General features: G+C 42.2%; 1 protein-coding gene across 6 annotated transcripts in view; it reads right to left on the reverse strand.

Annotated features, from left to right (window-relative positions):
* UNK (unk zinc finger) overlaps nucleotides 1–25,003 on the reverse strand; it is a 683,439-nt gene that overhangs the window by 37,268 nt on the left and 621,168 nt on the right. For all 6 annotated transcript variants that reach the window (XM_085616970.1, XM_085616969.1, XM_085616974.1 and 3 more), the window contains exons 14-15: nucleotides 23,693–23,874; nucleotides 6,048–6,305 (exon numbers count right to left, since the gene is read on the reverse strand). In XM_085616970.1, coding sequence (XP_085473096.1) covers nucleotides 6,048–6,305; nucleotides 23,693–23,874 — 440 coding nt within the window. The remainder of the gene's footprint in view (nucleotides 1–6,047; nucleotides 6,306–23,692; nucleotides 23,875–25,003) is intronic.

Below are 25,003 nucleotides of genomic sequence, written 5' to 3' on the forward strand. Positions count from 1 at the left end.
ACAAAAGCAGCACATTTCAAAGTTGATGCTGTATTAATCGAGAGTGGCAGCATATCTGAACTATGTTTCTTTACCAATAGCTATGTTTACAATAGTTTGTTAAATAAAGGATTGTAAACACACTGAAAAGCAAAAATTAGAAGCAACTTTGTAAAGAAAAGCAGCGATGAGATCTGCTTTTTCTGTCCTCCAATAGATTCTGCCTCTGCTGCAATGAGGTTGAGAGCATTTGGCATGAATCTCAATTTACTGTCTGTTGGAGGGCGTCAAATTCGCTGAACTCATCGCCCTCCAAACAAGGGACATACCTCCCATTCACTTCAAGGGGCTCACATCGACAATCATAGTGACAAATTTTACAGCGGATCCTGCAAGAGCCTACGATGTACCAAAAAATTGTTACTTGCTTGTAGACCTAATCCTACATCGTAATGATCTTGACTGAACGACTCATCTTCTTCCCCAGCACCTTTCTGCCATGGGGATAAATATCAGCAATGTTGGTTCATTAGTTCAAATATACTTACACGTCACAAATAACTGACTCTGAGATGCAGCAGAAGCATCTAGGCTCCTTAAACACACCAGCAGTCTTTTATACTATGCTAATGTAATGACTATAACTCAACCTTTTGCCCTCATTTAACACTTTTTTAGCAGCAGTTCGGTTTAGGATGCTGCAATGTAGTTTTGTAATGACTTTTTTTTTTCAGTGGACTGTGAACGTGGGGATTATCTAAATGGTCACTTTATTACATCTGGATATGACAACTGTGTGAACCCTCTTTGGAAATAATTGTAGATTAGGTGCTCCAGTGTTGCTGCACTCATTGGGGAAACAGTATAATGTTTATGACTATCAATGAAGATCCTACGATGGTGCATTATATTTCCAACACCAAAATTTGCTTTGAGTGACATGGTTGTATGGGCAGTCTGGGTGAGGGTAATCCATATTCAAGTAAACTGCTTGATCAAACCTCAAGCAGTCCACTCTCAAGAAGGATGGGACAATTGAACTTTTTTTTAATACTATGATTAAGAAATTGGGTAGCTCTATGGATGGCCAATGATCGAACTAACTGGTATTCCGGAAACAACTCGAAAGAGCTTACCCGACATATCCATTTTCAGAACAGGGTAGTTAGCTTATATGTTTACAATGTAAACTAGCAAAAATGGGTGGAAGGGTATCAAATGCACTGAGTTGTGTAGAATGACAGTAAGTAAATCAGAATGCTCAAGGATATAGATAGTGGCCACTAGCTGTTACCAACTGCAAAGACACGGGCACACATATAGCGAAACAAAAAGTTAATCGCCTGAGCAAGAAATGTCCATAGTAATCAAAACAGTCCACACAGGTAGTCTCCACAGAATTCTTCTTCTGTTCTTTATTTTCATACGAAAATGTTCAACATGGATGTGATTTCTAGCCAACGCGTGTTTCGTCTATGTGGAGTGAGCCACAGACTTCTTCAGGGCTAGAAACATTAAATACGAAAAAAGGCCCAAATTACAATCCAAGAAATAAGCTAAATTATATTAATCGCAGAAAACAGAATTCATATTTGGAAATTTGTGATAAGGTCGATGAGCAGAGACCCATAGTTAAGAACACCCTCAAGGTGTTGAGAAAGAAAGAGTGAAGATGACATATGTTGGCACGTGAATGTACAGACAATCCATCTCCATGCCTACCCAAAAGGAATGAAACAATTCTCCTAATTAAAAACACACCATTGTGCACCAGGTTGAATAAAGACTCAAAAAACAAAGAAAAAGTGATCAGTGATGTATAACGAACAGGAAAGGTAGGTGAGTGAGAAAAATACATATAAAAGGATATGAGAACACAACCCATGCGTTCCCTTAGCCATGCAAGAGGGATTCTCATAAACTCACCAAACTGTAATAGAGCTTGGTCACAACCGTAGTATGTGAAATACTTTAAGGGTACAATATCCATAACTCCAGTATAGTACATCGCGTAAAAGGCAAGACCTATACCAAAAATTGGAGGAACGCACAGTCACGGTCAAAGTATCTAGCGAAAGATATATAGTCTGCACACACTATTCATTACATTGCACTACTCTGTATATCTAAGTGCTAAGACCAAAAACCATACGCACACGAGTTGGTGAACAATCTCCAAAGCAAAGTGCTAAATTTCCAAAGTAAGTTCATAGGTCATCGGTTGGCATTCATGAGATCTCTTAATAGTAGTGGCAAGAATTACATATATTTATTATCTAAATGTCGAAATAAATCAGGCCATAGTGGTAACAATAATCTGACAGACAATAATGAATCATAAACCGTATAGGCTATTATGTACATTATAAGTAACAATAAGTTTCTCTGTATGTGTAGTGAGGGATCGTAGCCCCTCATCAGCCCAACATAGTAGTCCAATATCAAGCGCAATAATCACAACGGGAGGGTTAAGACAAGGTGTATAGTAACCTCGAGGAATTACTAAATAGGCATGTCAGCACTGCGCTGTCATGTGATAATAATCAAAGGAAATGATGGACGGAGTGTTGAACATTGCAAGCACTCACCCCCAGTCAACTGATCTGGGTTTAATCCATCACCGTTCTTTAGCCCACTCTGCAACCCCAGTTCAGACATGGCCATATGCAAATCAGTCTGACCCTGTGCCTCATGGGAACAGTCCAGCCCGAACTGCCAAGCCATGTCTTCCCTGGACCGGAAACAAGCTTCCTAGGACCGGTTTCTGGCATTTCAGCCGTCTTCAGCCAGGCTTGCTTGAATCCAGTGGCAAAGTGAGCAAGGGATTCACGTCTGAGCATACCCTGCCAACTTATGGCGAACAAAGCAAAAACCAAAGGAAATGATGGACGGAGTGTTGAACATTGCAAGCACTCACCCCCAGTCAACTGTTCTGGGTTTAATCCATCACCGTTCTTTAGCCCACTCTGCCACCCCAGTTCAGACATGGCCATATGCAAATCAGTCTGACCCTGTGCCTCATGGGAACAGTCCAGCCCGAACTGCCAAGCCATGTCTTCCCTGGACCTGAAACAAGCTTCCTAGGACCGGTTTCTGGCATTTCAGCCGTCTTCAGGGTCAAGACTGATTTGCATATGGCTGGGTTCAAACTGGAATGGCATGGTGAGCAAAAAAACGATGGATTTAGGCCCAGATCTCTGTACTGGGGTGAATGTATGACATTGTTCTGCATTCTGTCCATCAATTGTTGTTTTTGCCTTTGTCACCCCGAGTGGGAAGGGTATGCTCAGACGTGAGTCCCGTGCTCTCCATGCCACTGGAATCAAGCTATCCTGGCTGACGAGGGCTGAAAGCCCGAAACCGGTCCAAGGATGCTTGTTTCCAGTCCAGGGAGGACCTGGCTTGGCAGTTCGGGCTGGACTGTTCCCATGGGGCACAGGGTCAAGACTGATTTGCATATGGCTGGGTTCAAACTGGAATGGCATGGTGAGCAAAAAAAGATGGATTTAGGCCCAGATCTCTGTACTGGGGTGAATGTATGACATTGTTCTGCATTCTGTCCATCAATTGTTGTTTTTGCATTTGTCACCCCGAGTGGGAAGGGTATGCTCAGACGTGAGTCCCCTGCTCTCCATGCCACTGGAATCAAGCCATCCTGGCTGACGAGGGCTGAAAGCCCGAAACCGGTCCTAGGATGCTTGTTTCCAGTCCAGGGAGGACCTGGCTTGGCAGTTCGGGCTGGACTGTTCCCATGGGGCACAGGGTCAAGACTGATTTGCATATGGCTGGGTTCAAACTGGAATGGCATGGTGAGCAAAAAAACGATGGATTTAGGCCCACATCTCTGTACTGGGGTGAATGTATGACATTGTTCTGCATTCTGTCCATCAATTGTTGTTTTTGCATGTGATAATAATCAGCACAACAAGCTAGTCAGACGTGAAACGCGCTAATCATAAAGACAGGGATAAATCAGTTGTCACAAAAATCCCAGGTTAGTTTTCTGCCCGTAATGCTATCAGACCTTCTCTGAACTGTAGCTTGCATATTGTCAATTTAACGGGTCTCTTACGAATACTAAACCTGGGATTTTCGTGACAACTGATTTATCCCTTTCTTTATGATTATCGCGTTTCACGTCTGATTAGCTTGTTGTGCTGATTATTATCACATGACAGCGCAGTGCTGACATGCCTATTTAGTAATTCCTCGAGGTTACCATACACCTTGTCTTAACCCTCCCGTTGTGATTATTGCGCTTGATATTGGACTTCTATGTTGGGCTGATGAGGGCCTACGATCCCTCACCAGACATGCAGAGAAACCTATTGTTACTTATAATGTACATAATAGTGTATAAGGTTTTATGATTAATTATTGACTGTCAGATTATTGTTACCACTATGGCATGATTATTTTTTAACACTTAGGTATACATATTTAATTCTTGCCACTATTATTAGGAGATCTCATGAATGCCGACCGATGACCTACAAACTTACTTTGGAAACGTAACACTTTGCTTTGGAGATTGTTCACCAACTCGTGTGAGTATGGTTCTTAGTCCATAGATATACGCAGTAGTGCAATGTAATGAATAGTCTGTGCAGACTATATATCTTTCGCTAGATACTTTGACAGTGACTGTTCTTTCCTCCAATTTTTGGTATAGGTCTTGTCTTTTATGCGATATACGATACTGGAGTTGTTATGGGTATTGAACCCTTCAAGTATTTCACATTCTATGGTTGTGACCAAGCTCTATTACAGTTTGGTGAGTTGATGATAATCCCTCTTGTATGGCTAAGGGAACGCATGGGTTGTGATCTCATATCCTTTTATATTTATTTTTCTCACTCACCTAACTTTCCCGTTCGTTATACATCACGATCACTTTTTCTTTGTTTTTCGAGTCTTTATTCAACCTGGTGTACAATGGTGTGTGTTTTTAGTTAGGTGAATCGTTTAATTCCTTTTGGGTAGGCATGGAGATGGATTGCCTGTACATTCACGTGCCAACGTATGTCATCTTCACTCTTTCTTTCTCAACACCTTGAGGGTGCTCTTAACTATGGGTCTCTGCTCATCGACCTACTCACAAATTCCAAATATGAATTGTTTTCTGCGATTAATATAATTTAGCTTATTTCTTGGATTATAATTTGGGCATTTTTGTATTTAATGTTTCTAGCCCTGAAGAAGTCTGTGGCTCCCTCCACATGTTTCCACGTGTTTGCTAGAAATCCCATCCATGACGAACATTTGCGTATGAAAATAAAGAACATAAGAAGAATTGTATGGAAACTACCTGTGTGGACTGCCTTGATTACTATGGACATATCTTGCTCAGGATATAAACTTTTTGTCATGTTTACTATGTGTAGGCTCCTGTGTATCACTACTGGCAAATTGTAAGGAAGGTAAAAGAAAATCATTTTATTACAGAGGAGCGTTAAACTGAAAGCAAGGACTATGAAAGTCAGAGGCACTATCTTGAAAGTAACAGCAACTCACAGCATCATGCTCACTTTCCTTTGCTGTGTGAACACAATTATGCACCTACAATTGTTTATTGTGTTATAATAGGTTGGCCAGGCCCCTTATGTTGTGTAGCCTAAGGAAGTGCCAGCAAGTGTTTGTGGAATTAAGTCCTTTGCAAATTTCAGTTGTCAGTGAGCTGTGGGCAAGTGTTAATAGGTACTATGCCTTAGAATTAATGTCTTCGCCGATAGCATACAGAGCCTTTACAGCGCCATGAAACCACCCGGTGTATGTGCGCTTTATAAATAATTTTTAACATTAACATGCCACTGCAGATGACTGGTAGGAAGGGCCCTGGAGAAGTTCTCAAAAGTCCAGAGTATCTATTGCTAATTCCAGCAAAGACTGGACCCAGATGATGCAATGGCAATTGCTTGTTCATTTGTTTACACCAATGACAGGAAAAAACAAAGTGTGGAGGGAACGACAGGGAAAAGGGAAACCGAGAAACAACAGATATAAGGACGAACAAGGAGCAAAGCGGAATAGTAAGAGGGCATTAAAAGAGACAAAACCATCTAACTGACCTTATCCACGCGCTCCAAATTGGTACGCAGCTGTTTCTGGATGGTGTAAAGTGCTGAGAGTGGAAGGCCCTCCACATCAATGAAAGAGCGATGTATAGTTGAATCCGGCCCTGCATGGATGCTCTCTAGCTCCTCCTGCAGCTTTTCCACCTGCTGTTCAAGAGCATCCCTCTGATCCCGGGCTAATTCACACTCCACGTTTGCCGTGCTTGCCCGGTCATTGGCTTCCTCAGCTTCTTTTTCCCAAGCATCACAGGCCTGCAACAATAATCCAGGTATGAAAAGTGGCCTCTGAATACTTTGTATTCACTGAAAACAGTTCAACCAATGACACCACGTCCCTAAAAAGCACCCCTGTGAACTGAAATAATAACCCCCAGGTGCTCCGTTGCAGTGTCACCAGCACCCTAACATGATGATGTACTCTGGGACAATTAAACTACAATGTCCTGGAACGATGTCCCAACAGTTCTCTCGAACAACTCCCCGCTAGCTAAAATGAGCTAACTAAAAATGACTACTTTTAGTCCTCAGCCCCTCATCCTCTAAACTCAGGGCAAGTCCTTCAGGTCAACAATGGAAAGGAAAATCTATTGTGACGCATAAAGGACTTTATTTGCATAACAGGCACTTCTGAAAGGGCACCTCAAGCACTCCATCTCTTTAAATGTCATCAAACGAGTAAGATATTATTGTCAGATAATAATAAGCTGCTTAACTTCAGATATGTTTATTGTGGGGTGAATCTTATTTAACCCGGAATTTTTAATTATGTATCTTCTAACTAGGCTGAAGACCAGTTGCAGAAAAGTTTAGCTATACGAGATTAAGGGCGGCAATTGGTGCTGTTGGGGCCTGAATCGTGGATCCTCATGAAATCACTTGAAGAAATGGCAAAGTGGATCAAAGCACCAGAAAACGAATGAAGTCAAGCTTATCCTAATTTCCCTGCTCCAAAGAGGCTACGATGAAAAGAAGACATAGCCGAACAAAATAACCATTCGCAAAACCAATAAGTATGGCTTGTATTGTGATTTACAAGTCACATTCATTGTCTATGCCAATGTCTGTCTGTAGGAGGAGGGAGAGACACTGATGCACTGATCACAATAAAGCCAGTAGATGTGCTGCAAGGATATAGTGGTAGAGGAGATCAGCTGGCACTACATGGGAATGGCGCCATTGAGTACACCTATTCTGTGTGCAGTATCCCAGCAGCAGAAGTGGGAAGCCACTGTATTGCCATTTTAGTGTCAGGTTAACAGTTTAGTGATGTCAAAAAATATAAAGTCAAAATGCTTTAACAAAGAACATTGAACTTTTCATGGCAAACTGCAGGGACGGAAATCACAGGTGTGTTCCTCTGCCCTAAGTGCCTGACTGAAGTGTATCTGGTATCCTGACATTTTAGGTTGAGCCTGGGCAGCGCATGCGCTGCTCAGCGAGGCTTGCTGTATTGAGGTATGGAATAGAAGCTTCGCCCATCTTTTCAAATTGCTCCCATTACGGGCCTTTCGAAATTGTTGCTTTTGATTGATAAATAGGCTTAGTTTCAATCAATCAATCAATCAACTTTATTCGATCTAAATCAATGAGACCATAAAAGCACATAAAAAAAATACGTAAAAAGTCCCACATCATTTACAAGACATATTTTAAAATCAGTTCGTTCATTTTAATAAAATAATCGTCGATTACATCATTTAACTCCGCTTGAAATTTTATACATACAATCAGAAAGTGTATAAAAAGAGTATACAGGAGTGTCAAAAACCTCAATCTGGGTCCGCCAACAATTCCTATTCTATTCACTTGCATTGATTTGTAATAATTAAATTATTCATAAAATCCATATTTTTAATAATTGTCATATGAAAGGAGAGTTAACTAAATGACGTATATCATTTAATCGCTTGTCTATTGTCATATAGGCTTAGTAATCCCTCCTTGGTACCGCATTGTCTGCAATTACAACCTCCCATAAGGACTGGACTTTTTTCTGGTATTGTTACACGGTCTGCTTTATCTAGTCTTTGAGCAATATTTTCTTTAATGATCTTCCACTATTCCACCCACGATGTGCTTTCCTACAAGGCAGCACAGCGCCCGCTTTTATATTTTTAATTGTAGTGGCTGCGGTTCCGCTTTACCTATAACGGCTGCACTTATTTAACTTGCAACGTGGTCCGCTTTAACTATAGGGGACGAGCTTATTTGATTAATCTATAGCGGATGCACTTATTCATTTAATTTTCCAGTGCTGTACGCCTTAACTTTAGCATCTGCACAACAGAACCTTTTTTTATTTAAAAAAAAAATATTGGGTGAAAGCTCTGGATACCACGCTTTCACATTAATGTTGGCCTTGCCCCTTTCTTTAGACGCTACTCACTAACCGATATATGGCGAGCAGCATCTAAAGGAAGGGGTGCGGCCAGGATTAAAGTGGTCTCACATTTGCGAGAGTTTGAGCTATTAGCATTATAAATAACAATGTACTATTATGTGTATTGGTTTTAAAAACACATACATAAAAGGCATTATCATTTACAATGCCATTAGCCTAAACTCTCACATAGGCGAGACCTATTGCATTGAAAATGTTTGCTATTTTTGGCTCTGTCTCTCACTAATCTTGCATGCGAACTGGTCTAAGCCTGTCCGATAATGAGACGTTGTAGACTTATCCTGTGACCGTAAGGGGGCACCCAGGATGCCTTTATTTAAGACACAGAACTACTGTTCCTGACATTTGGTTTAGCTTTGAGCGGTGGTGGCAGCATACCTTGCTTTAAGATTGTAGTAGGCTAACCAGACATTTTTATCTGGCTAAAGTGAAGGCCTGTTTGCCCACTTGTGTAAACTAATTCTTCTTACACACACTAATGCAAGTGCGTTAGTGTGTGGGGCCTGTGTGGTACATACATTTGTGTGAAATTGTGAGCAAAATTAATATAGGCCGTGGGATCAATTCAGATGCCTGTAGTCTAGCTTTGCACAAATTGGAGAGAAAGGACTGTGCTGCCAGACAGCTTATTCCTTACATTCCTGTAGCAAGAGGGAGAAGACAGACACTGAAGCGAGGGGCGTGACCACAGGGCCCCTTTAGATAGCCTATGAAGCTTTCTGGGGAGCAAGGAGCAGCTCATTAGTCTTCATGAACTCTGCCATTTGGTGAATAGAGGAGTGAGACTGCAGACTCTGTTGTAAAAGCTGAGGCCTGCACATTTGTCTCTACCCAATTCCTCTTTCATTTGGGTTGGTGATATCCAGGTGCAGGAGACCAAGTTACTTACCTTTTGTAATAGCTTTTCTATCCAACTGCTCATTCTTCATCCCTAGAATATTTCAAGCCACCGGACTGGACTTGGAAATCTTAAAGCAATAAATCCAATGTTGTTAGTTGGCATGGTCTGACTCTGCGACAGCCTTGCACTGCTCTAGAAGAAATGTAACAGAGCACCATATAGGTACCACTCCTGCACGCTGATGTCAGATTCTACATTGTTCTTCTGTACCATCAGAAGCAGATCAACTCAAATTGCTCGGTTTTACCACCCGAAAGCCTTACGCACTATGGCAGCAGTACCACCAATCATCTATCCTGCAGTGTGCCAAAACTAACTTAGGACCTTTATAAGATGTGCAGATATATATATATATCCAAACGAAATTGCTCCCACATCCTGAGATCCACACAGGTAGGTTTTTATTCTCCCTTTTATAAGAACAGAAAAACAGATTTGACGAGACACGCTCACTGTAGCGACAACATGAACTCAAAGAACCAGAATTACTTGTGAGTTACGCCCACTGGGCGGGATTACAAGGTTATAACCAGGTGAAGAAACAGTCTTGCTTTGGAAAGTATCGCCATAATTAAGGGAATCATCCTGAAACGCGTCGGCGAAATGATACTATTGACTGTTTGGTTCTTGCTTCGGAGGCTGCAGTTTCAAGCACAATAAAAGGGAGAATAAAAACCTACCTGTGTGGATCTCCGCTTGTGGGAGCAATTTTGTTTGGATGTATGAGCGGCTGGCCCCCGGCCGCTGGAGAGCCCCTCCGCATAGCAGCGGTCCCTGAGAGACAGAACTGGAAGTCTCCGCCAATTTGGGAGGTAGTGCCCGTACTTGGAACACAAAATGGCAGCCTTTGGGAGCGGGACTGTACAGCCAACCCACTGTGGTGTTTTAAGAACAGAAAAACAGATTTGACGAGACACGCTCACTGTAGCGACAACATGAACTCAAAGAACCAGAATTCCTTGTGAGTTCCCCCCACTGGGCGGGATTACAATGTTATAACCAGGTGAAGGAACAGTCTTGCTTTGGAAAGTATCGCCATGATTAAGGGAATCATCCTGAAACGCGTCGGCGAAATGATACTATTGGCTGTTTGGTTCTTGCTTCGGAGGCTGCAGTTTCAAGCACTATAAAAGGGAGAATAAAAACCTACCTGTGTGGATCTCCGCTTGTGGGAGCAATTTCTTTTGGATATATATATATATATATATACACATACACACACACACACATATATATATATATATATATACACACACACACACACACACACACATATATACACACATATATGTATACACACACACACACACACACACACACACACACACACACACATATTTAGGAACACATTTCCATAGGAAATAGATTTTTTGGTTAGCTAATAACTTTTGCACCGTTTGACGAATCTTAACAAAATCTACCACAAAGTCTTATCCACCTGATTCTCCACATGCAATGTACCATATGAAAATTAAATACCAGTGCAGCCAAAAAGGCGGATGTGGCAGAAGCTAGATCCTGTTCCAGAAAGCGTGCTTTAGTGTAATCCGTTCAGTAGTTAAGGTTAAAACATTTGTATATCCCCCACATCCAAAAGAGTTAAGTTAGCTGAATTTGTAAAGAGTATCTTATCACCTAGTAGGGTATCCAGATGCTGGAGCAGGTGTATAGGTATGGGTCTGCTGGAGTGGTGAGTGAGTAGCCCACTGGTAGCTATTTGAAGAGCCAGGTCTTCAGTTTCTTGCAGAATTCAAGAAACGAGGATAGGCCCTAATGTATAGAGGGAGATCATTCTAGGTTTGGGTGCGCTGTGTCAAAAAACTAGACCCCCCCCTTTCTCCTTTTGTAGATACGAGGGTGTGTGTGCGAGTGAGAGTTAGAGCATAGGAGTCTGGGGCATTTGTGGAAGCTTAAGCCAGCTATTAAGGTACACTGGTCCTATGTTGTGCAGTGCCCTGTATGCGTGCGTGAGGAATTTGAATAGGCAGAATTTGTGTATAGACAGTGAGTGGGGCTCTCAGAGGTGTGGGGTAATATGGTTGTGACGTGGGAGGTCTAGGATGAGTGTTGCTACGGCTTTCGGGACAGTGTGAAGTTGATGGAGGAGGTGGTTAGAGATTTCAGCGTATAGTGCGTTGCCATAATCTAGTCTGCTTCTGATGAGGGCTCGAGTAGTTCTGGGGAATCCATTTGAAGATTTTTTTAAGCATTCAAAGTAAATGGAAGCAGGAGGAGCTGCCTGTGTTTACCTGTGTTGCCTTGTTGAGTTTGTCGTCTAAGAAGAAACCCAGGTTTCTTGCGAGGTTGGTTGGTGTGAGACCAAACTTTAAGGGCCACAAGGTGGAGCCCCAGGGGGAGTTCCTGTTTCCAAATATCAACACTTCCGTCTTGTTAGAGTGAAGGTTCAGGCAGTTGTATTTCATCCACTCTGGTACGTTTATAATGCATTTGGTGAAATTGGTTCTGACCCCAGGAGAGCTTACCATATTCCTGATCCCAACCCAAGCCGCGAATGCACCTGACATCTTACTTTACATAAAAAAACAGACAATCAATGAAAAAAAAAAATCAAAGGTTAAAGTGACGTTCTAATTAGGGATTGCAATAATATGTGACTTTGCATTTCATAAAACCTAAGAAATCCACTGAAAATAATATGGTTAACGGGACGTTGCGGGTATGTGAAAATATTATATAAAAGACACTGTTTTAAATTAACAAAACTGAAATTCAACAGCTCTAAAGTAACTAACTTGCGCCCTTGCCATGCACTGCTATTTACCTCCCATATAACATCGTTCATAACAAGTTGTATGACATTGAAAATATCACTGCAATAGTTGAACTTATATCATCGATAACACTGTGCACTGCTGGGTGCAAGTTATAGTTACTTGACATAACTATAAGTGGTGAATTTTAGTGGCTTTGTTTAAAACAGTATGTTTTAACTGACATTTAACTTTAGGTTTGCCCTAAGTATGTATCTATCTATCTATCTATCTATCTATATATATATATATATATATATATATATATATATATATATATATATATATATATATATATATATATATCACATACACACGCACACGTACTTCTTCACGGCGTTCAATTTCAAAACCCCAAATGCAGCGGCACAGCATGGAATACCCGCATCCAAGAGGTCTTGATTTGATTCCTCTTTATTTATGTTTCAATTTTCACGTGCTAACTCCAAGAAGCTCACAAGAGCACTAAATAATTAAAATAACATGACCGATGCGTTTCGGCTGACACCTTCAACTGCATTGTGCAACAATTTATTGCCAGTCCTTCCTCCACTTTGATGACCCATGTAACACTAGAGCGGCAATTTCCTTCATTCCACATTGGCAAATCCGTCCCACCATGTTTCTATCAGTATAGATCTAATCACCAAACAGTCCATTTCTTTTAAAAGCATCTCATTTCCATGTGAGTATTATGAATTTTCACTTCAACATAACTATTGTATGATTCCAAATTGCACATTCATTTATAGTTACATTATTAACTACTTCCTTAATTTAAGCAAGAAAAGTATAATCGCAAACAATACCTATTTGTTGTCATAAAACATTCATTTTATGAAAATGTTGCTTGTATAAATCAATGTATATGTGCCCTCAAGGATCTTTCAGGAATGATTCTTATAAAAATCTGTACTTGGTATTCAGGTGTAAACTGTTATTTCCAACTCGTGCTTCTCTCTATACATACACATACACATAAGGCACACGACACAGCTCCTTTCACCCTCGGAGACACCCCCCTATCCAAACCCATAATGAGTGCTATGTACCTGTTCCACACCCTGTCCATATAAGGATGGTCTATCCTACATTTGCACAAAAGTGCAGCAGTTTAGTTTAATTTTTCATCTCATTTTTGACGTGCACAATGCTTGTTTCCAAGTGTTCTTATAATATCAGTACACCCAAGTACTAAGGATCATGCACTTCTCCATTACAAAAGTACATGATGCACGCCATTAGTTCAAATATTCAAAAATGCATCATATTTATAAGGTGCTCAATGGTTTTTGAGGTCCCATGTGGCGATAACGAAAAATGACAGCTGCAACTTTCTGCTCCGGTTGCGGCCAGCCAATTACAGCATTTCTATTGGCGTGCATATTGTCGTAAAATAACTGCAAATTAGTTGCGATCGTAGATGTATCAATTTGGATTTAAATTAACTTCTCAGAAACTACTGAACGGATTTACACCAAAAAAACAAAAAGTGAAATCTGCGAACCAAAACCTACCTTTCTACTAAATTCAGCATTGTTCATGCAGTTATCGTGTCAAAGACTCTAGGGGAATTAACATGGGAAACACTTTTTTTGACCCCCCCCTTTCTTCGACCCTGCTTGACAGATCACCCTGAAACTTTCCGTGCAAAACTACAATTCTTAGTGCATTTTTGGGGGGAAATTATGTTATGATTTGTCAAACGACGCCCAAGTTAAAGGCAAGTCAAAAAAGGCTTTTTCTATGGAAACACGGTCCTAACTAGGACAACCTACTGGCAACCGCAGTAGGTAATATATACCATCATTTTTTACCTTCCCAATAATTGCAATGCATGGTAAAGGCACACATACAAAGCCAGTTCCTTTTTATGATAAAATAAGTGTTAAAGTTTTATACTGTTTATTTGCTTTCCAACTTACCCAAACTTATTTAACCAAGGAGAAGGGTGGGTTTTTGTAACTTCAATGAAGATTTCTACGATGCAGAACAAGGACCAGTAAGTAACCTTTTCTTCTGCATCATAGAATCTTCACTGATAGTCATAAACATGAGAATAGAATAGCAAGTTTAAAACTTTCTTTCGAAACCGGCTGTTGGACAGCTTAAAGAGAATTGCTTGAAAAAATACTGGAAGAATGTGTGTCATAGATAATATAGATTAAAAATACTCTAGATGGATTTAATATGGGTTCCTTTTAGCATCTATTTAAGTGTCAGAATCCAAGAGATAATTTTTTGTGAATTGGTTATTTTCATTTAGCTCCTTTACATATGTCAGCTACTAGTAAATATCTAATCCAAGCTCTAGTAGCTGCTTTCCCTCTGATAGAATGAGCTCTAGGTTTGCCAGGCAGTGGTCTGCTAATTGATTGCGAAAGTTATACATGAAACTCTCCGTCTAGCTATGGATTTTTGGGTGTGGACCTGCCCACTCTAATCTGATCGCAATTAATGAGAAGTTAATTTGTTTCCCTTATTTCCTTCATTTTGTCTAAATAGAAACAGGGAGCCCTTCTGATATCTAGAGAGTGTAGGGCACGTTCTGCAGGTGTTGAATGAAGGTAGGGAGAGTAATAGTCTGATTAAGAAGAGAATTTTAAACTACTTTAAGGAGGAATAAAGTAAGGGTACTCATTAAAACCCTATACGAGTAGAAAATAGTGTAAGAATCTATTTTAGATAAAGACTGCAATTCAAGGATTTATTGCAGATAAAGATTGTACTTCGCTTACTATTCTATCAGAAGCGATAGCTATTAAGAAGGCTATCTTCAATGATAAATGCTGCAATGTAGCCTTGTGTATGGGCTCAGAAGGTGAGCCATTTTTGATCAAACACTCTTTAACTCCCAAGGTGGGGAAGGAGGTCTAATCCAAGGAGAAACTTATTTTTAAGATAATTAATTTGGAGATGTTCTGTATGCTGTAATGGCTACCAGAAAAACTTTTACTGATGAGATTTGAAACTTTGTTTGAGATAAATTAATAAACTAAGATAAATTCACTTTTAGTGATAGGATTGTGTGCTGCTTCTTGACACCAAATACAAAATCTCTTCCACCTTAAGGAACAACAATCTTGTGGAGGGACGACTTGCTTCTTTTTTGATCTCCATACAGTCTTGTGAGAGATTTAAGTGGCGATACTGTCTTACTTCAGCAGCCATGCAGCCAAATTCAATGATGCAACAGCTGAGTGAATTCTCGTTTGCAGGTCCAGACTGTACAGCAGCCTATTGTGTGGTTGTATAGATATTTGTATCAAGCGCGGGTACCACCATGGTCTCGGCCAATCTTGAAAAGTGTACATAAATGCCTTCAGTAAAAAAGCATTAAAAAATGGCTTCAACCACTTGATCAAATGTGCATTCCCTAGAGTTCATTGTTCTGGTAGTCTGGATGTATTTCTTTTCTGCTGTTGCAAAGAGGTTTATCGAAGGTGTTCCCCAGTCTTCAAAAATATTGTTTAAAACTTCGTCCTGCAGTACCTATCCATGAGCACCTTCGTACCATCTGCTGAGAAAATCTGTTTGGACATTTATTTTCCCTAGACTGTGTACTACTGTCAGATTTACACTGTTGTTCAAAGCCAATTCTAGATTGACTGAGCCTGCAGCAAAAGTGTTCTTGATCTGGCGTCTCCTTGTCTGTTTGAATAATGCATGGTGGTGGAGTTGTCTGTTTGTATTTGAATAGTCAATGATGCTTTCAGAGACATGAGAAGGCTTTGCGAGTTAGATGGTCCGCTCCGAGTTTAAGGTAGTTCATGTGGTACAATTTATTTTCCCTCTGTACACTGCCCCTGAATTGTCAGATCTTGCAGATGAGCTCCCCATCACACAAGGGAGGTATCTGTTACTATAATTTGAGATAGAATGGTTTTTGAAAAATTGTCCCTATAAGCCAGTGATTGTTTTGCTTCTATTTTCAGAATTAGGTTATCTTGTCAACTATTTTCTTTCTGACGTCACTGGTCCTCTAAACGTTGTTGGAGAGTTCTCATAAAACAGAAACTCAGTTTAGAAAGGCCTTGAAGACCTGGATCTTCGGATCCTCAGATGAAATCTGCTCATCGCTCATATCGGGCCCGTTCTTGTCACCTAACTCTCGCCCACACAGCGCCAGGATGCTCCTTTCAGAGTGACAGTAGCGCTCTATAAATACCTATTCAAATACACAACAGTGCAATCAGGCCAATATGTATGCAAGAAGCCATAAAGCCTAATAGGGAGGTTATCTGCTTGGCAGCTGGGTATGAAGTTATTTTAGGACAAGGCATTTGTTCTGGATAGATGAAACTCACTTTATCATCCGAAGGAAACGTTGTTGCCTTTATGGTGTCCCCATTGCTTTTAGGTCAGACTATCTTTGAACCAGTGTTGCAGTTGGCTTTTGTTTGTTGACCTGAAGGCCTAGGTTGTTGGTCTGTTTTATGACGGAACCATGCATCCAATTATATCGCATGCCTTAACAGTGCAGTCTTCACCATGACTGCGTCTTTACCGCACATGCCTTTATAACAAATTTAGTTCAGCCATAAAAATACCCAGCCCTGAAACCGGCTCCAAGCCCTACAAAAATAACCAGACCCCAGCCCTAAAATAACCCAGCCCTCTGCCCCAAAACTGGCCCATAGCCCTGAAAACGACCCCAACCTTAAAAACACCCCAGACCCCCGCCCTGATCCCTAAAACTGACCAAACACTAAAAACTACCCTGACATCTCAGCCCTGAGACATTAAACCTAGACCCCAGCCCAAAAATGTACCCAGCCCACTCATCAAGCCGCTTCCTGTTCCTTCCATTCTCCCCGCCCATCCACTCTGAATCTAGAGAGCTGACTGCCTTTACCACGCATATATGCGTGGTAAAGGCAAATGCTTGTTAACGTTTACTTGGTAAGGGAAGGCGTGGTTTTGTCTGTGTTGTAAATGTAGTTTCCGTGTTTGTTCAACAACTTTATTGTGGTTATGTAATCCCGTTTCACTTTCTCCTGGCTACGAGCTTTTAGCACCCAGTTGTCCAGGTGGGGATACATTAATATTAATTTCTTCTCAAGTAGACTGCTACCACTGCCAGACATTTAGAACAAGTGTGTGAAGCTGATTTTAGGCTTAGGGGTAGTACGGTGTACTGATAGGGACTAGAAATCGGAGGAATTTTCTGTGGAGTTGAGCTTTCGGGGTGTGGAAAAATGAATTATTGCACACAATTGTTTTTGGCGTAGATCTGGATGTATGGGACGTTGGGCTAGCATTCAGAATTGTTCCCTCTTGATACATTTGTGTATCGTAGATCTAGTGTCGGTCTGAATTCTTGTTTTTGACCGTTTTCTGAAGTAGAAATTATCAGCAGTAAATTCCTAGACCTTTCAGATCCAATGGAACTTGTTCAATCACCCTTTTTATCAACAGAATTGGAGTTACTTTCCTGAGTTTATAAAGATGGTACTTTGAATTTGGTTTTGGTGGAAATGGAGGTGGAATGATCTTGAAACACAAAGTAGCCACTATCTTCACAAACCTGACACCCGCTTGTCTCTTGTAATTGAAACCTACTATGCCACGTGCAAGGGTACCGCTCCCCCAACTGGAGGGGGTAATGAGAGGTGGTTAGGGTGGAATGGAGATGCAGGGGGTATTAAGCAGTTATTGTCTTGCGCCAGAAGAGTGCATAATTCTAGAAGGAGGCTTTGATGAGGTTCTTTTCAGCTTTGATGCCCATTGCTGGAAAGGATATTGTGGACTCTGAGGGTATTATTGTTGCTGCTGCAGAAAAGACCAGCGAAGAGTGTAAACCCTGGGGGCATGGCTGAGAAATTAAACGTAGCAGACATTTTCTAGAAACGCTTCAAAACCGGCCCGCAACATACTTCATGCTATCGCTATGGGTTATTGCCTTTTGTTCCCGGTGTGCTAGCTATCCCGGAGATGCCGCAATTGATCCCAGAGAGACCTTCTGTTGCTCCCTCGCGGCCGCACAGATCCCAAGCCTGAAGCAGCCTACCTGAGTGGTGTTGGAAGTAGGATGGCAGCCTGGAGTAGTGTGAGCCTAAGATCGCGACCCTGCTGCTGTGAGCAACGCTTGCTCTGACTTCTGCCAGCTGGGCATGAACTGTAGAGACTTCCCAACATGAGCGCTATTCTTTGGCGTACTTCTTGCGCTGCTGCTGCACCCTCATTGCTAGCGATACGCAGGCTTGCTACCTGGGCACATCAATGAGACCTTCCTGTACTCCAGCCGTCAGACTATCCCCGCAGATGTGAGGACTGTGCAGACCCAAGAACTCTTGAGAGCCTGGATGGTATGCCACACTCAAGAGCGCCACAGAGCGGGTAAACAAATGGCTGTGAATCCCTTAGCACATATCCTTAGGTAGATAGGGGTGATCTGGTCCCATCTGATTCAGGCTTAATCCGCCAGGATCTACGCAACACTGTCAAGAGAGAAACCAAGGTGGAAGGACAGATATTTGAAATAGAGAGGACACTGTGAATGCGCTAAACTCCATGGTGACCTGTCTTGTGACGGAATCCAAAGATCTAGCCTTTTGAGTAGAAGACGTTGGTGGCCACTTTCGCTGGAACAATCTTCGATTCATAGGCTTTTCAGAGGGGGATGAAGGAGTCAACCCCATTCGTTTCCTGTCTCTGGCCATTATCTCGAGACAAGCACTCTCTCTGTATTTCGTCCTTGAACTAGTGCATCAGGGCCACGACTGGATCTGCCTGCAAGATTCTTTAGCTACCATGATCGGGACCTGGTCTTGAGTAGGGCTGTAACCTGAAAATAAATCAAATATATTTCTCAAAACATCATGTTTTTTCCTGACTATACTAGACTGCTGCAAAAATAATCGAAAACATTTGATTCAGTAAAACAAAAAATCAAAGCAATGGGGCTTCAATACAAGCCACTCTTCCTGGTGAAGCTTAAAGTGATTCACCATTCCAAATCTTTCTTCTTTGACTCTCCGGAACAAGCGTGAGGTAGGGTGGAGAAGCAGCCCTTCCGATAATATCTTCAATGGCAGGAAACTAAGACATTGGAACAGGATGTCTCAAGGCAAATGTTTGACTGAGGGATGGTGCAGGGGGGGGGGGGGGGGGGGGGGAAGAGAGAAATTCTCTTCCGAATGGGAGAAGGCGGGACGACCAAAGTAAACCGGTGAGAGGGTGGCATGTTGGACTGGCTGGGACACTGGGACCAAACGCTACCCTGAACTGACCCTCTGATAACAGTCAAGTCTGGAGTAGCTACAATTTCTCTCTTGGCTGCACAGATTCTCTACTTGTGGGCCTGGATGCGACTAAATCTTGGACATATATGTATTGTCTGCCATCACCGTTTGTGAAATTACTTAGTTAGGATTTTCAGTGTTAGCCAGACAGCAAATTGAGGTCCGGGTCACAGGATATCGTCCCCAGTTGTTCGACAGGTACTTCATGGTTCAAAGTATGGAGCAGAGGGATGGGATTGTTAAATGTATCTTGTTGGTGGTATGTTTGTCAGATACACTTCTCAAGGCTGTGATCATTTTCCATGAGATGTTGTCCTAATGTATAACACAACTGGTCCTCTACGATACCTTACTTCGGAAAGTCAATGGACTTCTAAACAAGATTAAGTCCGGTGTCACCCTCAAGAGAGCTAAACAGCTTGGGGGAAGACATACTTCTGCTTCAGGAGACACTTGCTAGAGAGTGACTACAGATGCCATAAAAATATGGCTTGATTGTGTACCACGCAGAATTCCACAAAAGCTCCAGAGGAGTCACTACCCTTGTTAATGCACACCTTCCCTTCCTGACAGACCACATCAAGGCGGACAAGACTGGGCTGTTAAACTTGGGCAGCAGTCACATTTAGAGGATCCCCTTTGATGCTTTTGTTCCATCTCCCCCCTTCACATCTGACACAAACCTTCCCTCATTTTAGTACTGCCCTATTATCTGCACTGAAAGGTCCCCTGATAGCAGGGAGTGATTTCAATGGCTTGGCTGATGTGATCCTGCACAGGACAGGGCCACCATCCTCAACACTGCCCACTCGCAGTATACTGGCTCATTTTTGCAGAGCCTTGGATCTCTGTGAAGTTTGGCAACAATCTAACCATACTCAGCGGAAATACACATTTTTCTATGGTGTCCATAACGCGCTGCAGTTCCATGATTATTTCTTTGTTCCATATACTTGTCTCAACCGCATAGGTGACTATCAAACTTCATGCACAGCGTCTGTCCGACTACGCTCTGGTAGAACTCCATATCCAAGGAGATTACCCTGGGTCCCCACTGCTGTGGAAACTAGATACTTGGTGGTTGACTAAAATACACTTCTTAGACAAGCTAAGAGCAATATCCACCTGTTACTTCCAAAAAATACTCGTTCTGTGGGCTCATCTGGAACCTTGTGTTGGGCCTATGAGGCGGTGGACATGTGGTGAAATAATTTCAAAGTTAGCCTACCACAAGTGAGATTTGTACCATTGAACCTCGAACCAGTGGCTGATGCTGAGACGGATTATACACAAACTGGCTCTCCGATATCCCTTCACAGACTTACTATGGCCACCCAAGAGCTGTGACATACTCAACTAGATGAGGCAAAGGAAATATGGCAATCCTCCGAAAGTAAGCCATATGAACTGCACTGGCTCAGCCGCAGGGACAATAAATACACCCATTACTCACATCGCAGATGTGAACAGGACTATTACATTAACCAGGAAATTCAAGGGACGTTTGCGGCTTATGCTTCTCTATATGCTGACCCCTCTTTTACACCATCGACTAATGGTCAGGACTTCTGCACATCTCTACACTATCCGCAACTAACACCAAGCTAGCGCATCACATTAGATGACTTACCACTGGCCAGGTAGTACATGCCATTTCCCAGCTGGCAAAAGGCAAATCTTTGGCCCCTACAGCCTCCTCATTGAGTTCAAGTGCCAGGCTTCCATTCTTGCCCAGCCTCTGCTGAACTTGTATGTGGAGGCCAGAGCCTCAGTTTCCCTTCTCTGCAACCTTGAGGAATCCCATATAATGGCTATACTAAAGGTTGGAAAATCAGCACCCCTGTAATTTGTGATTTAGTACATCTAGACTAGACTGTTTTTTTGCCACATCGTTTACCCCAGACATAATACGAGTTGCCTCCATAATGCAATATTGATTGATGGCCACTTGCAAGGCCCACTGGTTTTATTGTTAATAGACTCTGAGAACACCTTCAATAGCCTACCTCTTTTCCCTTTTGGAGTACCTGTGGTATGGACCCACATATCACTCCTACATCAAAATCCTGTATAATACACCATCAGCCTGTGTCTGACAGGGCAGCGTCCTCGCCCTTCCAACTACGGACAGCTACGTGGCTGAGGTGCCCACAGTCACCTCTGCTTTTCACCTTCGCGGTCAACCCTTAGCACATTTGCTGAGACTGAATGACTATTTGACAAGATTTAAGTGGTGGGACACATATTAACATAGGGCTTCCCTCTACGCAGATGACCTGCCATTTTATGTGGATAAACCTGCAGTGTCTGGCCCTATCATAATGGACATCCTAACTTATTTGGCAATGACTCTGGCTTGTAGGTCAACTGAAGCAAGACGGAACTATTCCCACTGGGACACATGGGAAAGACGCTCAGATGGGCAAGTCGGACAGGCTAAACTGTTACTTATTCTGGTTTCTATTACCTGTGGGTAAAAATCATAGATATTTGTGTGACATTGCTTAAGATGGTTACTCTTCCTATAATTCTATACCTACTCCAAGATTAGCCCTTCTATCTCTTGAGGACATTCCTCACCACCTTCAACAGACTACTTACCATGTTTATGTGGGGGGGGGGGGCACATAGGGTGGCTTTTGGAAAATGTTGCACGTCAAGTTACGATGGTGGGTTGGCAATGATAGATGTGACCTCATACTATGAGGCATCCTATCATCTGGTTCTTAACGGTTGGCTTCACATTCCCACAGATCCCATTTGTAAGCTGGAGTTGCTGCTACTGTGAGAGAAATATCCCCAACACTAACTGCATTAAGGCCAACTGCCCCACCAGCTGCCCTGATGGTTCTAAGACTCGGGCAGACATCTCTCTGGTGCCTGGAATGGGAGGGAAGGATTATGGAAGAAACCCCTGAGGCATTGCACCCACCTATCGCAGGTCACCACCGCCTTTGAGTGGTTTGGCAGGAGGGACTGCCTTGGCATCTCCTTCCGCAGCCACATAGCTAACCTCAAAGGGATCTAATCTTTCAGGACCTCCAGGCAGAATTCGCGCGAAAGAACTCCAAATTTTTCCTGTATCCATTACTTTCACAATGTATGTGCATCTGACATGTTTATTAAGCACACTGTTCTTAATATGAATAGCCATGACAGCTACAGCCAGGTAATACACATTCTGAATGTACTAGTAATGTTTCTCTCGCCTATACTGGGTAAATGTTGTTGCACCTGCTATAATCTAGTAAACAGGAAACTTTTTTTTTTTTTAAAGCAGGTTGTGAACTCCTACACTGATAAAATAAGTGATACCTAGGTTTTTAATGCTGTTCCATTCTTCGAGGCCAACTGCTTTCAGAAGCTCCGCCAAACTTTTACATTTCCTCCTCAGTGTATTGTACAAACGGAGATAATCCTGAATCATGATTTTTAATTGTGCCTCAGGTTTTTAGATTGTGAGTCGCAGCCATGAAGATCGTTGAATGGATATGCCATACATTCAGCATATATGCAATATCCAGTGGCTGCTAGGTCAGCTGAGTCGACCGCAGCAATAACAATCTGGTTAGCTAGCGAGAGTATTTTCTGCAGCATTTCAGTAAAACCCTGCTGACGGGTTTGGCAATTGATGTATGAAGAAACACATATCTTCACATATCTCCCTTTGGTAGTGACCAAGGAGAGTAGTAGCACTTGTGTTTTTAATATGCGTGGCATTCTGCATACAATCTGTCACGCTCAGGAAGAGATGTTTCTGGGCCGGATGCATGTCTCTAGGTGGTTTTGTTTGATTACCACAGAGAGTGATGTGGCTCTGTAGCAGTAAAATGCAAGTTAACACTACAAATCCACTGTCCTGTTTACTTTAAATATGTTGTTTATTTTCAGTTTACTGGCAGTATGCAACTCCAGCGCCCCAGTCCTGTACCTCCACAGTGCACTTCGCCCACAAGAATCCCAGCCCTTTATCCAATGCAGTATCCTCATATTATATCCCTCGACCACCCTACCACACAGGGTCACACTCTAGTGTACTCCAATGCGTTGCATTCTAATGCACTCCTTCAGTGCCCCACTCCATTCTCTTTCATTGTAGCACTCTATTGTTTTCGTACTGTTCCATGTTACTGCCTTCACCTTCTTGTGCCCAAACACTGAACTTCTTCAGTGTGCCATCTAATTTTCTGGCATTCTTTCCCTCCAGAGCACTCCATGTCCCATACCAAGACTCAAACACCTATGCTTCACTTCTTTGGCTCCCCAGCTCTTATCTCTTTGGTTTTAATGCACCATACCTTTTCAATGTGTTGGTTCTGTACCTGTTTGGCCTGTTTCCAGGACTCCTCCCATTGTTTGATTGTGCTGTTGGACTCCTCTAATTCCTGGCGTAGCCTTGTAAGCTCAGCATTACCCGGCCCCGACAGAAACGCAGGCGACGTACTCGGGGAAAAGCTGCCGGAAGCAAAATGTTCCCATATATTGCTATTCATTCCATTCAGACCTGAAAAGACAGATGTAGAAAGATATCATAGATGGTAAACAAAGCCTCCTTAGCATTGTGTAAGAGAAGACAGGCCAAGATGCAGTGACAATGGTCTGCAAGTCTTAATAAATCAAAACAATGGTGAGAAGAGGGGCATTCAAGGAGCCACAGATATTGATATACAGATAAAAGGAATATATTACTTACCCCATAAGCATCTGTTTGTAATGTAATGTAAAGGGCACGTGTATAGCGCTTGGTTACTTCAATTAGTGTCCTCATGCTCTGCCCCACCAAATTTGACTGACTAAAAATACCAAACTATTAATTCTGAATAAAGAGACACGTTTTCACTTTCTTTCGAGACTTGGCAGTGGCTGAAATGGCCAGCAACTCCACAGTTAGTTTGTTCCATGCTGGTGATCCTGAGAAGGAAAAGGACCTCCCTCTGGTTCTGGAGCACTGGATCCAAGGGATTGTGGCCAAAAAAGTGTCGGCTGAGCGAAGGCATCTAGACAGAGAATAGGGAATAATCCTTGCTCTGAGGTACCCTGCTCCAGACTAACGGAGGGCCTTATGTACCAGTACCAGGGACTTGAAAAGAATCCTCTTCTTAATAAGGAGCCAGTGCAACTTCCTTCAAATGTGAAGACACGTGTTCTCAACCGGAGAAACAAGATGGTGCGGGATGCAATGTTTTGAACAATCTGCAATTTATTGGTGAGATAGTTCAGAAGGCCCAGGTAGAATGCATTGCTTTAGTCAAGCCTCGATGTTATTAGGGCCTGTACTGCCTGTTTCCTAGCTAAGAAAGAAAGAGAATGTAAAAACTTTCTTAGCACACGCAGCAGTCCAAAACAAGTCTGCTTCTCAATATTGACCTGAGGTACAAAACAAATGTAATGCCTAAATTCTTTATTGGGTAAGCCTGGTGACCTGGAGGATCAGAATAAACTGGCCAAAATGATTTTCAACGCTAAAGGGCCTTGACATCAAAGAAAAGTAGCTCAGTCTTTTCTGCATTCCATTTGAGCTGGTGGTGTGTGTTAGCCACTGAAAATCTGCTGACAGACAGGCTCTGATTTTTTCACCCGGGAACACTCATAGCTGCCAAGGTTTCAGATTGGCGAGGTGGTTCAGGAAGAGG

Source organism: Triturus cristatus, chromosome 7, assembly GCF_964204655.1.
Source record: "Triturus cristatus chromosome 7, aTriCri1.1, whole genome shotgun sequence".
Taxonomy (NCBI): domain Eukaryota; kingdom Metazoa; phylum Chordata; class Amphibia; order Caudata; family Salamandridae; genus Triturus; species Triturus cristatus.